Below are 15,605 nucleotides of genomic sequence, written 5' to 3'. Positions count from 1 at the left end.
ACCAGCTGAGCCACAAGGGGGAGGACAAAAAAATTTTAAGTGGATTTAACACGATATTATAAATCAACTACTTTCAACTTAAAAAAAGGTAGGTCCTAAAATCGGTGACTCAGGATAAGTAAAATTGAAAAGTACATTCCACTTACCTTTTAAACAGAGAGCTAAATTTTAAGACTTTGCATCTATTTATGTCTAAGCTCCTGGCACCTGCTGCTGCTGCTGCTGCTAAGTCGCTTCAGTTGTGTCCGATTCTGTGCGACCCCACAGACCGCAGCCCACCAGGCTCTGCCATCCCTGGGATTCTCCAGGCAAGAACACTGGAGTGGGTTGCCATTTCCTTCTCCAATGCGTGAAAGTGAAAAGTGAAAGTGAAGTCGCTCAGTCGTGTCCGACTCGTAGCGACCCAATGGACTGCAGCCTACCAGGCTCCTCTGCCCATGGGATTTTCCAGGCAAGTTGCCATTGGAGTGGGTTGCCATTGCCTTCTCCGCCTGGCACCTAGTGGGTCCATATTTTTTCACTGGATAACTGAATTAAAAAGTAAAACTCCTTCAGTAAGGACACGCACTTATCACCATCTCATTACCATCAATACCGACTAATCTCACAGCGCAACTCACGTGGGCTGCTAGACCGGCTTCACGCGAATGAGACGCGATGATCGTGATGCGACTCTCGTCTTCCGCGTTGAACTTCTCACCGGTGACGCAAGCCAATCAAAAAGCAACTTTCAGCCGCCAAGTCCCTCCACCTGCCTGGAGAGGCGAGGGGCGGGGCTGGCGCTGGGCGCGGAGGCGTCACGTACTCCATGGTAACGACGCTCGGCCTGAAGATGGCGGCCGAGTCGGGTAGAAGAGCGGGCTCCTCGGATTCAGGCCTGGGCCCGAGCCGGTGGCACTGGAGCGGTCCTTTATGGGTCCGAGGCGTTTTACTTCTTTTGGGTGGGCTCCGGGCAAGCACCACATCTATTCCTGTCTCCTTGCGCAGTTCTCCTCCGTGTCGGCACCACGTCCCGTCTGACTCTGAGGTAGGGCGACGGAGGGGCCCTGTGAGGGTAAAGTAATATGGGAGGCAACGGTAGAGAGGATAGGGTTGGAACAGGGTGTACTAGGGGAGAAAGCGAGATTGGGCCAGAGACTGGACTCTGAGAGGGTTGGGACCAGCCATCAGCTCTCTTCTTGCACCCAGCAAAGTGGCTCAATTCGGCACTCGAAAAGAACATCATCACTTTCCCGTGCGGAGAGTTGTGCTTAGCAAGTTGTCCTAGAGCAGTGGTTTTCCAACTTGTGTGTACATCAGAATTACCTACTGTGCTGTGCTTAATCGCTCAGTCGTGTCCTAAGGACTTGTTAAAATTCAACTGGCCGCTCCATTCATTCCCTCCCGCTGCCCACTTCTGACTCATTAGATCTCGGATGGAGCCTAAGAATTTGCAGTTGAAGTTCCCAGATCGTTGATGATGCTTCTTGTCCAAGGACCTTACTTTGGAAACCACTGACCTAAAGGTTTGAAAAAGAATTGATTGGAGAGCTAGACAAAATCGTTGCAGAGATATTGGGGGTTCTCTGGAGACAAAATTCAGATTTATTTTTAAGTTACTTCATCACATTGCTTGCTTTAACCCTGTTCTCCTGCCCTGAAATACCTTTCTCCCTCCCATTGTATTTTTCTTCCTGTCTAAATTCTTTCATTCTTAGTTCCTTAATCGCAAGGCAGCCTGCTGAAACCACCCCAGCAGAATGTTCTTTTCATTTTACAATATGTCTTATCTGTACTCTTTTCTGGCACTTAACCGAGTCCCGCTATGTGGTGACAGCTTATTTTTCAGACATATCTTGCTTTTGTAGTTGAATTGTAATTTTCCTTGGTATATGAGGATTGTGTCTTGTACTTTGATTTCTGTACATTATTTAGAGGAGGGCCACAGTAATCAGTATTCTTTGAGGAAAGGAGACACAGTACCTGGGGGCAGGGCTGCATGTTGTGATTGATTTTATATTAATATTTTGTCTTATTACTTTATCAAAAAAGATTAATTTGGAAATTTTCAGTTCAGCCCAGAAATCTAAATCTAAGAAAATTCATTTTTGTGATAATTTTCAAATTTTTCTGTATGCTGTTAAAATCATATATGCCAGAATTCTAAGTTTGGTGTTTGTGGCTATATTACAGCTTTTATCATGACACTGCATTCTGGCTGAATTGTTTTATTTATTCTTTAGTCTCTTAGCAACTTGTAAGTTTATAATACAGTATTGTAATCTGTAATCACTGTGTTGTACATTAGATCTCCAGGACTGACTTATCTACTAGTTGCAAATTTGTACCCTTAAACATCTCAGTTCTCCCACCTACCTAGTGAATTCTTTTTAAAATACATTTCCACAAAGCCCTGCATTTCTCTCTTTGAATTTAGATCAAGAGAAAGTAGTTCAAAGAACTGCAAAATCTCTGTACTTGAAGGAACCTTAATAGCTGTTTTCTTCTTGTGATTGTTGCCAGTGTACAAATCTCTTACTTATATTTGAACATTTCCACAAATAGGGAAATTGTCTCCAGAGGCAGTCCCTTTGCTTTTTGGAGAGATCATTGTTCTTTTTATAGAACTGAAAACGGACTTCTCAGGCAGTACAGTGCTAAGAGTGCTAAGAGTTTCCACTGCAGGGGACACGTGTTCAATCCCTAGCAGAGAACTCAGATTCCACATGCTGTGCGGTGTGGCAAAATAAAATAAAGGTACACAGCTTGAAAACTCCTCCTGAAACTTCCCTCTATTCTTATTTATGCCTCTTGGCTGAACAAACTAAACAGTGATGGTGCTTTGGATATTAAAAGCAAGCTATTAAATTCTTGAGAGTTCTCATTCCTAATAAATTTTCCTGTTTCTTCATAGAATATGTTGTAACAAGTCCTCATAGCCATTCTCTTTGCTTTAATTTGGACACAAAGAATAGGCAAGTGCTAGTCATTGTAACAGTAGAGACTGCATCTCTGATAATTGCAACAGGAAATTACAGTAACTTTATATTGGTAATGATGGGGAACTACAAAACATTTGACTCATATAACTTGTTCTCAACTGAAAACTTTTAAGTTTTGGTTTAATTTTTTATTGCATAAATTAAAACAAAACCAGAATAGTATAATGAACTCCCATGATCCTTCACCCAGCTTCAACACTTACCACTGCTCTCTTACTCTGTTTCATATACTTCTGTCCATTCTCTATCCACCCATTGTTATTGTTACCTTTACAGGTTTTTTTTGTTTTCCCATAAAATTTATATATACTAAAATGTAGCAAATGCAATCATTTACATTCATGTAAAACCAACAACCTATCACAATACAGAATAGAACATTTTCAAGTCTCCAGAAAATTTTCTCCTATTCTGTGCCAATCAGTCTCTCCCATCTCTTTTCTTTTTTTTATTTTTTTCATATTAGATTTAGATTTTACAGCAAATTAGTTTTGCTTGTTCTAGAATTCAGCTTAAATAAATGGAATTATATAATGTATAATATAGTAGATCACATTGAATTTTCCAATAGTAAATCAACCTTGTATTTTTGGAATAGATTTTAATTGGGTATGATATATTATCCTTTTTAATACACTTCTGAATTCAGTTTCCTCATAGATTAAGGATTTTTATATCTATGTTTATAAATGATGTTGGTTTATAGTTTCCTTTTCAGTGAAATTTTTATTAGCTTTTGGTATCAGAATTATGCTGACTGTACAAAATGAGTTGGAAAGTTCTATTATATATTTTCTAAAAGAGTTTGTAGAAAATATCTTCCTTAATATCTTCCCTGCCCTTCACTATCTCCCGGAGTCTGCTCAAACTTATGTCCATTGAGTCAGTGATGCCATCCATAACTGAAACTATCAGGGCCTACAGTTTTCTTTATGAAAAGTTGTTTGTTTGTTTTTTAACACTTTCATTGAGCTATAATTTATATACCATAAAATTCACCCACTTAAGTATCCAAATAAGTGATTTTTAATAAATTTACAGAGTTATAGAACTATCACCACAGTCCAGTTTTAGAATTTTTTCATCAACCTGGAAAGAACCCTTGTGCCCATTTACAGAAAACTCATGTTTTCACTTCTGGCCCCAAGAAACCACTTGGTAGGAACAGATAAATTCAGTTTCTCTGATATAGGTCTATTCATAGTATCTATTTGATCTTGTGTCAGTCTTGGTAACATGTGTATTTTGAGGACTTTATTTCATCTGAATTGTTACACTTACTGACATAAAGTTGTTCATAATATATTTATCCTTTTGATGTCTATAGAATCTGAGTGATATCCGCACTTTCATTTCCAATGTGGTATTGTGTTTATTTTATTCTAGTCCATTCTTTCTAGGAGCTTATTAATCTTATTAATAATTTTAAATAGCCAACCATAAGCTTTGGTAATTTTCTTTAATCATTGTTTTCTATTTCATTGTTTTCTGTTTTGTTATTTCTCCTTTCTCCTTATCGTGGATTTACTTTGCTCATATTGTTAGGGGGAGACTTACATCATTGTTTTTGAGCTCTTTTTTCTTTCCTACTATAAACATTTAAAGATCTGTATTTCTCTCAGTACAAATTTAGCTACACTTCACAAATTTTGACACATTGTATTTTAATTGTCACTTAGTTCAGATGCTTTTATTTTCCCAAGTAATTTTATCTTTGATCCATGGGTTATTAAAAATGTTTAAAATATAATTTCTAAATATTTCGTCCTTTTCTAGATAGCTTGTGGTTATTAATTTCTAATTTAGAGAATATCTTCTGTAAGATTTCAGTTCTTTGAAATTGTTTTACATATATTTCAGCATATGCTGTGTCCCACTAAGCTTTTCTGTGTAATAGTAAAGAGTATACTATAGGTACTGAGTGTAGTTTTCTGTACACATCAATAAGGTAAGGTAACTGATGGTACACTTCAGATTTCTATATTTTTTATACAAGTTTAAGGGTTGTATTCCATTTACAGTTATTATAAAATATTAGCTATAGATTTCTATGTTCTTAAAATTTTTTGTCTAATTGATAGGATCTTAAAATTTTCTATGATTATAAATGTTTTTCTTTTTCTTCCTTTAGTTCTGTCAGTTTTTGCTTCATGGATTTTGAATCTATTGCTAGGTACATTCACACTGGAGAATCCCATGGAGGGAGGAGCCTGGTAGGCTGCAGTTCATGGGGTCACAAAGAGTCAGACAGTACTAAGTGACTTCACTTTCACTTTCAATCCTTTATTATTATAAAACATTCTTTATTACTGGTAATACTCTCTACCTTTGTCTGCTTTGCTGATATTAGTCTAGCCATTCCAGCTTGCTTATGATTAGAATTTTATATCTCACCTATCTATGAGATGTAAAAGTTTATCTTTTATCTCACTAGAGATAAACTTCAGTATTGAACATCTTTCTTTTAGTGCTTTAACTATTTGTTTCATTGTCTTCTCATCTTTATTTTTTTTAATTAAATACTTTATTTAAAAAAATAAAAACAGGTTTAGACTCACTGCAAAATTGTGAAGAAGGTACAGAGATTTCCCAAGTACTGTATTCCTCTTGACATGCATAGACTCCCCTATCACCAACATCCCTAATCAGAGTGGTACTTTTGTTGTAACTGATGAAACTACACTGACACATCATAAGCACCCAGAGTCCGTGTTAGAATTTACTATTGGTGTTGTACATTCCATGGGTTTGGACAAATGCATAATGACACATAGCCATCATTACAGTATCATACATGGTAGTTCCACTGCTTTCAAAATCCTGTGTGCTCTGCTTATTCCTCTGCCATCTTTCTATCTCTGGCAAACACCAATCTTTGTACTGTGTCCATAGTTTTCCCTTTTCCAAAATGTCATCTGGTTGGAATCATGTAGTATGTAGCCTTTTCAGATTGACTTCTTTCACTCTGTTGATGTTCTGTCTCCCAGTCATATCTGACTCTTTGTGACTGTGTGGACAGCAGTGCACCAGCCTTCCCTGTCCTTCATCATCTCCCAGAGCTTGCTCAAACTCATGTCCATTGAGTCAGTGATATGCATTTAAGTTTGCTTCATGTCTTCTCATGGCTTAATAGCTCATCCTTTTAACTCTGAATACTATTTCATTGTCTGGATATACCACTGTTTATTTATCCATTTACCTATTGAAAAGCATCTTGGCTGCTTCTGAGTTGTAGCAATTATGAATAAAACTGCTATAAAGATCCATGAACAGGCTTTTGTGTGAATTTATATTTTTAACTCATCTGTGTAAATGCCAAGGAGCATGACTGCTGAGTGGTTATGGCAAGAAGTATGTTTAGTTTTGTAAGAAACTGCCAAAACTGTCTTCCAGAATAGCTGTACATGTTACATTCCCACCAGTAATTAATGAGAATTCCTATTGCTCTACATCCTTGGCAGCATTTGGTATAGTATATGTTCCAGATTTTGGCCATTCTAATAGCCATATAGAGATATCTCATTGTTTTAATTTGTGTTTTCCTGATGCTGGGAGGGATTGGGGGCAGGAGGAGAAGGGGACGACAGAGGATGAGATGGCTGGATGGCATCACTGACTCGATGGACATGAGTCTGAGTGAACTCCGGGAGTTGGTGATGGACAGGGAGGCCTGGTGTGCTGCGATTCATGGGGTCACAAAGAGTCGGACACAACTGAGTGACTGAACTGAACTGAACTGAATGATATGTAATGTGAAACATCTTTTTGTATATTTATTTGCCATCTGCATACCTTCTTTGGTGAGGTGTGTGTTAAGGTTTTTGGCCCGTGTTTTACTTGAGTTGTTCATTTTCTTATTGTTGAGTTTTAAGAGCTCTTTGTATATTTTGGATAATAGTCCTTTATCCAATGTGTCCTTTGCAAATATATTCTCCCAGTGTGTGGCTTGTCTTCTTTTCTTAATGTTAACTTTCATTGAGCAAAGTATTTATTATTAATAAAGTTGAAATTATCAATTATTTCATTCATGGATTATGTCTTTAGTTTTGTATCTAAAAAGTCATCACTAGGCACTTCCCTGATGGTCTAGTGGGGGCCAGTGCAGAGGGCCTCAGGTTGGTCCCTGGTCAGAGAACTAGATCCCAAGTGCCACAACTAAAAGTTTGCATGCTGCAATTAAAAAATAATAAATAGGGACTTCCTTGGTCCAGTGGTTAAAAGTCCACCTTCCAATGCAGGGCATGTGGCTTTGAGCCCTGGTGAGGGAACTAAGATCGCACATGCTGTAGGGCAACTAAGCCTGCGAGCTGCAGCTAAAGAGCCCGTGCACTCTGGAGCTCGTGCCTTAACGGAGGATCCCGTGTGCCGCTACGAAGACTTGACACAGCCAAAAATAAACAATAAATAAGTATTAAAAAGTAAACAAAAAAGTCATCACTATACCCATGAATATCTAGTTTTTCTCCTATAGTGTCTTCTCTAAGAGTTTTATAGTTTTGTATTTTATATTTTACATTGAGATTTATAACCCATTTTGAGTTAATTTTTATAAAAGATGTGGGCTCTACTCTAGAGTCACTTTTTTCCATATGAATATCCAGTTGTTCCAACACCATTTGTTGAAAAGACGTTGTTTGATTTTCTTGCCTTTTTCCTTTGTCAGAGATCAGGTGAATGTATTTATGTAGGTCTATTTCTGGGCTCTCTATTCTGTTTCATTGACTTATTTGTTTCTCCTTTTGCCAGTACCACACTCTCTAGATGCTGTAACTTTATAGTAAATCTTGAAGTCAAGTGGTGTCATTCCTTCAACTTTGTTTTTTTCTTCAACATTTTGTTGGCTATTCTGGGTCTTTTGCCATCTATATAAACTTTGGAATTAGTTTGTTGATATTCACAACGTAACTTGCTGAAATTTTTATTGGGATTGGCATAGGTGAAACTGGAAAGAACTGACATCTTGGTAGTACTGAGTTTTTGTATCTGTGAGCATGAACTATCTCTTGATTTATTTAGTTCTTTTTTTTTTTCTGAGTATTACATTTAAAATTTAGTTTGTTAATTTTGAGTCCTTAAGTAGCTAATCTATATATATTTTTTCAAATCTATTCCTTTTTCTCAGGTCATAAATAAGGTCCATCTTAAAAATCATGTTGTAAAGAGAGATGTTAATGAACATTTAAGAATTAAGATTATCTACGATAAAAGTATTGAAGAGTAAGTACACCATTATTCTGTCATCTTTTTTATTAAGAATCAAACTATTGAAGATACTTTCATTTGTTACCTGGAGTTCCGTAAATGGAATTAAACTAAATATGCTTTTTAATTTAGAAAGATGAAGGCCATGAGATATGATTTAAACCTATGCATCTTGAATAATTTAAACAGAACCAGCGTATATCTCCGTGGATGTGGTCAATAAGAGACCTGGCCACAATAAGTACTTGAAGGAAAAATAAGAGGAAGTACCAATGTATGCAATAATAAGAACATGTGCAAAATTATTAACCAGAGAGGTGATATAGCCTGATTTTTAAAGAAAGAGAGGTTCAGAAAAGAGATAAATTATGAATCTGTAGTAGTTTATGAAGAGCTATTGGGAGTAGTTGATGTCTTTCTCTATCTTTAACTTCCCAAATGAACAAGACTGTATTTGATCAACTCTAAAATGCTCGCTGAGATCTGGGGCTCCTGCCAGATATATTCTGAACAAATGAGACGATGGTTTGCCCTCAGCATGGCAATCTTTATGTTTTATGTCATCATTTTCAGGTTGCTCCCTGAGAAAAGACACCTTGTAAAGGTATGTAATAAATACTCATGACTTGAACACTTAAAATCGTGCGTTTTATTATATGTTAATTTTACTTCAATAATGAAAAATATATACATGACTACTTTGTGAATGACTAAATAAAAGATGTTGGTAAATGTATTTCTCATTTTCACAAACATGTTGTTGTGATGTACTCACTAAAACTTTGTTCATATTTGATATTAAGTTTTCTCATTTTATGATGTGATATTAAGTCATTCTTATTTCTTTTACTTGTCCTCTTAGGTTTTAGGGGAGCAGAGCATGCTTAGGATAGGATGGAAAAGATGACTTTTTAAAAATATCAAAAACAGTTTTCTTGGTGTAAATGCTCATTGTCCTGAAGAATAATTGGCCAGATAGTATGAAATGCCAAGGTTGTTTATAAAGGTGCTAGCCTCATACGCTTTTTAACTATTACAGAGGCATGCGCTCACACACACACACACACACACTAAGCCAGCTCATTATGGGCAACAGAAATTGGTGAAGTTAAAGTAGATCTTCTACATATAAGATTTTCTTAACATAAACTACATTAGTGTTGGAGTCATCTAAAGCAGTCTCAAATTTAAAGTAAGTTAAGAGTGCTCGCTTCGGCAGCACATATACTAAAATTGGAACGATACAGAGAAGATTAGCATGGCCCCTGCGCAAGGATGACACGCAAATTCGTAAAGCGTTCCATATTTTTCAAAATAAACTTATTGGAGAATCTTTAAAAAAAAAAAATAAAGTAAGTTAGATTAATAGTTGTGATTTATGTTTTATAATATTCTATTTAAATAGAATAGGGTACGGAAGGAACTTTCTGGTGCTTTTTCCTCCAAAACTAAACTAGAAGGTGAAGAAATTCCTTTGCTCCTACGCTCACTCTCTCCCCTACCCCTAGCCACACAACCTTTGACTAAATATTGTATTTGAGTTACAAGGCTTTTTCCTTCTTCCCCTTTAGTCATTAATACCCTGTGCTTGCTTGTTTTAAATATGGTTTATCTCTTAGTTAATTCTGACTGTTTTTTTATTTCAACTTTTATTTAGAACAAACTTTTCCCACAAGCTGTTTCTTATTTAGAGAAGACTTTCCAGGTTCGTAGACCTGCGGGCACTATATTACTTAGTAGGTATGTCACATTTCACACAGCTCATTTTCTTCAATTGTTTAGCAGTCTGCCCTCTTCATTCTGTCAGTATGGCAAATTTTGAAATTTATACTGGGAGTATTTTATTATGTTGGTTCTTAGAGACCAAACCGTAAGATATAGCATGTTGGGTAGTCATTCTGTCCCTGATTTTCCATTATGACGGGACCCACTGGGTCTTTTCTTTGGGTGTAGTTGTACCCTTTTCCCCATCTCCCCTTCCTTCCTCCTTTATGTGTACAATATAGGCTTTTGAAGTGTTTGAAAACCCACATTAGGAGGATTTCCCATGGAACCAAAATTGTTTCTGAGACTACTTTTCTAATTAAAATAGTAGCTATTAATGAACTAAATATAGCAACTACTAGTTTTTTACAGTGTTTTTAACTGCTGTGAACTAATCTTGTTTTTTGTTTTTTGTAATTAAACTTTAATGTAAAAATGAACTGAAGACAATGTGCAACGAACCAATACCAATACCTACGGAAGGAAAATGATCACCATAGATGCTGTACTGAGGAATGTGCAGAGCATACAAAATGTGGTCCCATTATAGTGCCTGAGGAGCACCTCCAGGTAGTTCACCCTGCTCTTTGCAACATTTTTATTCTTTAGGATAAACTTAGAACAGATTTTCAATTGTGATTGTTCCCAGAAGTTTTTACAGTTTTACAGTTCAAAAGCTTCATTCTCTATCGAAAGTAATCACAATTGGGTGTGCTGATTTTATTCTTTCATTGGTTTTCAAATGAATTTAGTTATTTCTTTTCTTTTTTCAGTTTATCTCTGGGGTTGCTGAATCATTTCTGCTTAGAACTTTATCTTTGCTCTCCAAAACATCTTTTAGCAGCTGTATACCTCAGTATTTTTAAAGGGCAATTTAACCTTATCTCTTCAAATAAAAGTAAGGTTCAACCCGTCATGGAAATGTATTCTATAAAAATACTTACAACTATATAATATATGTTCAAGGGTATTCTTTGCAAAACTATAAATATACCTATACTAGTTATGTTATGGCATAACCACATAATGGAATATTATACAGCTGTTAAAGAATGAAATCAATCTTTATATAAATAAATTGTAGCAAACATTAAATTTAGAATGGATAAACAACAGGGTCCTACTGTATAGCACAGGGAACTATATTCAATATCCTGTGATAAACTGTAATGGAAAAGAATGTAAAAAAAGAATGTATATTGTGTGTATAGCTGAATTACTTTGTATAGCAGATTTGCACAACATTGTAAATCAACTATACTTCAGTAAAAAATTTTTTAAAGGTAAATCAGTGTGGACAGTTAGCCTGTTTTATTTAAAAATTAAAAGTTATCAATTTTTCACCCTTGGTCTTCCCTTGTGGCTCAGCTCTTAAAGAATCCACCTTCAATGAGGGAGACCTGGGTTTGATTCCTATGTTAGGAAGATCCCCTGGAGAAGGGAAAGGTTACCCACTCTAGTGTTCTGACCTGGAGAGTCCATGGGGTCTCAAAGAGTCAGACACAACTGAGCGACTTTAGCTTATGGGTTTCCCTGATAGCTCAGCTGGTTAAGAATCCGCCTGCAATGCAAGAGACTCCAGTTTGATTCCTGGGTTGGGAAGATCTGCAGGAGAAGAGATAGGCTACCCACTCCAGTATTCTTGGGCTTCCCTTGTGGCTCAGCTAGTATACAATCCACCTGCAATGTGGGAGACCTGGGTTCAGTCCCTGGGTTGGGAAGATCTCCTGGAGAAGGGAATTCTCCTGGAGAATACATGGACTATACAGTCCATGGGGTCACAGAGAGACACGACGAAGTGACTTTCACTTTGACTTTTCACTTTCACCTTTCAATAAAGCTGAAATAAAAGCATAAGTAATAAAAATAAGTATATACACCCATATAAAAAGTTATAAAGTAATTGGAAATATACATATATTAAAAATCTGGAGACATTAAAATTTTAATGATTTTCATTGAGTTGGATTGTGGGAGACTTTTATTTGGTAAGTTATATGTTTTTGTAACTTTCCAATTTTTCATATTAAGCATATATTATTTGTATTAGAAAAAATAGAAAAACTTAAATGCATAAACCAGAAAACCAATTTATACATACTTTTTGAAAAATATGATTATTGCTTTAGATGTCTTTCTCTATTTAACTATGTTCTCTCATTACTTGTAGAAAATAAATATGTTATTGAACATTGATTTTATAAGCAAAATCAAGCATATGGTTGAAGTGTACTTCATAATTTTTTCTTGAGGTATCTGAAGCTCACCAAAGGCATTTCGAACCCTATAGTGGCACAAATTCAGCTAACTTACTCAGCTTCCATTTCTTTTATCAAATTCCTCAAGAGCATAAAGGGTTTTAGGGACATGTTTCAAAATTAAAACAACTTGTTAATTACATATTTATCTTTTGTCCTAAGACATTTAGAGACATTTCCTAGACATTTTAAGGCACATTTCTTTTTTCCTATTTTTGTTTATTTTAAATTATTTTGTCGTTTCAAATTCTGTATTATCTTTTTTGGGGGGGGGTGGTTCCTAAATGTTTTTTTTAAGAAATGAAAGATCATGGAAAAGAATGCTGTTAAATCACAGCTTTTCATAACACCAACTATTAGCAGATTAAAGTAATTGAATTTTAAAATTATAAATACGTGTGTTAGAGAAGCAACAGTAAGCAGAAGTGAGAATTTCTGTTTTTTCTCTCTCTACAAACATCACTTATGTATTAAAAAAAAGCCAACATTTACTGATTTTCCTATTTATAATTTGGAGATTATGGTTATTTAGGAACTTTGATAGAAATTCTCTAAAAAGCAGGTGTTAAATGGGCAAAGTTTGCTTAGAAAACTAGAAATAAGGGTAGTAATATAAAGATGACTTTAACTTTTTACCTTATATACTTTTGTATTATCTGAATTTTTAATAAGATACATGAATTACTTTATAATAGGAATGTATTTCCACTGGATGAAGATTTTTATTAATTAATTTTGAAATAACCACAGATTCACAGAAAATTGCTAAAAAATGTATTTATAAGAAGGTTCCTTGTAATTTTCACCTAGTTTCAGGGTTTAGTAAAACCTTTTTATTTCTCTTTTTGTATCCTGGTGGGATGCCCTTTCAGAGAAGGCGATGGCACCCCGCTCCAGTACTCTTGCCTGGAACATCCCATGGACGGAGGAGCCTGGTGGGCTGCAGTCCATGGGGTTGCTAAGAGTTGGACATGACTGAGCAACTTCACTTCCACTTTTCACTTTCATGCATTGGAGAAGGAAATGGCAACCCACTCCAGTGTTCTTGCCTGGAGAATCCCAGGGACGGGGGAGCCTGGTGGGCTGCCGTCTATGGGGTCGCACAGAGTCGGACACGACTGAAGCGACTTAGCAGCAGCAGCAGGGATGCCCTTTATAAATAGAAGTTGTTTGTTTTAATTCATATTCTACATTTATGGTCATTGTATATAAAGTAGAAATTTTAATAAATCTAAAATTAGAGATAGGAACTGAGTAGAGAGAGGTATGAATGTGTGCATGCTTGTGTACCCAGTCGCTTCAGTCATGTCTGATTCTGTGACCCTATGGACTATAGCCTGCAAGGCTCGTCTGTCCATGGGATTCTCCAGGCAAGAATACTGGAGTGGGTTGCCGTGCCCTACTCCAGGGGATCTTCCGAACCCAGGGATTAAACCTGTGTCTCTTACATCTCCTGCATTGGCAGGCAGGTTCTTTATCACTAGTGCCACCTGGGAAGCCCCAGAGAGAGATATGGATTTTGATAAAAATGGAAGAATTAATAAAAATTAAATCATACATATTTAAAGTCTGGATTCACTGTAAGTAAAAGCCCTTATAGTTAACCTTATCTCTGGTCTGATTTTCTGTTGTCCCCTGTGGGCATAGCAATGCAGAGTCTGTTGTGGTGGTAAGTGGCCCTGTGGAGCAGTGGGTGTGCCAGACCAAGAGGGAGTCCGGGATGCAGACTTTGTTCTTTATGTTGGTGCTCTGGCCACTGAGAGGTGTAGCCATGAAAACATCATCTCTTATGCAGCCTATTGTCAGCAGGAAGCAAAAATGGACAGGTAAGCTTCCCCCCCGAGACTTATTCCCAAGATCTAATATAAGAACTCTCAGGGTGGGCACAATATTGTAAAGTAACTAGCCTCCAATTAAGAAAAAAAAACTCCCAGGGTGTGGAGGGAGGTGGGTGGTGGTTAGGATGGGGAGACACATGTGCACCTGTGACCGATTCATATTGACGTATGGCAAAAACCAGGACAATATTGTAATTATCCTCCAATTAAAGTAAATAAATTTAAAAGAACTCTCAAAGCGTGTTCTGAGTGTTTAGAGTACAGGGAGTTTGCATTTGCCAGATTACCCACCTCCAGTAGTAAGAAACAGCATAGTGCTTGGATGCAGGTATAGTGGGGAAATCAAGTTATAGGACTGTTATGCATATGGTAATATGAATAAAGAAAAAATCTACTGTCAATAGAATTTTCTTTGGAAGTGATGAATACCTCTCTAAGGAAACAGTTTGAACTTTAATTTTAGCACTTCTGTGCTAAACTTTAAGATGCTGAAAATAACTATTCACCTAATTTTCATATCACTTGATATGTCCTTCACTTAGTTATTTCTTAAAAATTTAGAATCCTCCTTTTTATTTATAAAATATTTCAAAAATTTTTTTCTCAGTGAAGTAGTCGTGAAATAAAGTTGTTATGTATACAGAGGATTGCCTGTCACACACTAGACAAATCAATTAAAGGCAGTAGGAACTGACATGTCTCGATTTAGATTGTGTGACATTCTCAGATCTAAGAGAGTTAATGTGACTTGTTCATTGTTTGTAAGGACCATTGGTGAGTTCCTGAACATTCATCTACCAGTCAAAATACTAACTGACTTTAAAGAGCTATTTTACTTCTATCAATATCTAATTAATTTAAGGGGAAAAAGTGAAATTATTAGTAGAATCAAGTAGACAGTACAAATGAAACACTAATATATGCTTCAGAGTAGTACTGTCAGTACTGAGGTCAAAATCAACATCATTGATTATGAAAGCAGTCTGTTAGCGTGATACCGTATACTTGTTGATCCATGAACTAAACTCAAAAATCTTTAGCTTCTGAATGCTGAGAATGCTTTAAGTGAAATATTTAATATATTACTGAAGAAGAAAGTACTAGGTAGTTTTGCAGATGTATATGTATTGTTTAGTATTCTTAGAAAAGAATATATGTATTTAGTAGAATGTTCAATTTTTTCCTGAGAAGCTATCATTAAATTTATGATATTTTATAATTGATAGTGTCTCAATATCAAGCAAATATGGTATTTGAAGTGCTAAATGAATAAGCTACTTAATAAAATGAGACACATCTCAAAGTAGATGTCTTTGAGAAATATACCTTCATAATAGCAATGTTGCAAAATCATGGTTCTTTATCTTAATTTGACCTAAGCCATATGGATTGTGCATACACCCATACACAATTTCATTTTTAATATACTGTTGAGTATCAAACATTGTAGAACAGTGTACATAATATGATTTCATATTTGCTTTAAAAAGCTGCTTATGGATTTGAACATGCTAAGGTAAAAGTCGAAAATAATTAGGATTACCAGCTATGCTAATTTTCTC

The 15,605-nt window shown here is 36.0% G+C and overlaps 2 protein-coding genes and 1 non-coding gene across 4 annotated transcripts in view; 2 read left to right on the top strand and 1 right to left on the bottom strand.

Annotated features, from left to right (window-relative positions):
• IQCG (IQ motif containing G) overlaps positions 1–712 on the bottom strand; it is a 52,807-nt gene extending 52,095 nt beyond the window's left edge. The window contains exon 1 of one of the 2 annotated variants that reach the window (XM_070370650.1): positions 621–712. The gene's annotated coding sequence lies outside the window, so the exon portion shown is untranslated. Of the gene's footprint in view, positions 1–146; positions 166–620 lie in introns of those variants that run through there. The other variant, XM_070370657.1, reaches the window with a different exon arrangement.
• Positions 696–15,605, top strand: part of LMLN (leishmanolysin like peptidase) — a 50,281-nt gene continuing 35,371 nt past the window's right edge. The window contains exons 1-6 of the mRNA XM_005911887.3: positions 696–1,027; positions 8,104–8,198; positions 8,757–8,787; positions 9,841–9,923; positions 10,394–10,517; positions 13,853–14,031. Of these exons, the coding sequence (XP_005911949.2) occupies positions 809–1,027; positions 8,104–8,198; positions 8,757–8,787; positions 9,841–9,923; positions 10,394–10,517; positions 13,853–14,031 (731 nt within the window). The 5' untranslated portion in view covers positions 696–808. The remainder of the gene's footprint in view (positions 1,028–8,103; positions 8,199–8,756; positions 8,788–9,840; positions 9,924–10,393; positions 10,518–13,852; positions 14,032–15,605) is intronic.
• Positions 9,387–9,493, top strand: LOC138989561 (U6 spliceosomal RNA). Its single transcript, XR_011465841.1, has one exon. It is a non-coding gene; the product is annotated as a U6 spliceosomal RNA (small nuclear RNA).

This window comes from Bos mutus, chromosome 1, assembly GCF_027580195.1.
Source record: "Bos mutus isolate GX-2022 chromosome 1, NWIPB_WYAK_1.1, whole genome shotgun sequence".
NCBI lineage: Eukaryota > Metazoa > Chordata > Mammalia > Artiodactyla > Bovidae > Bos > Bos mutus.
Note: the sequence above shows the minus strand (reverse complement) of the source record. Positions and strands in the feature narration are given on the sequence as shown.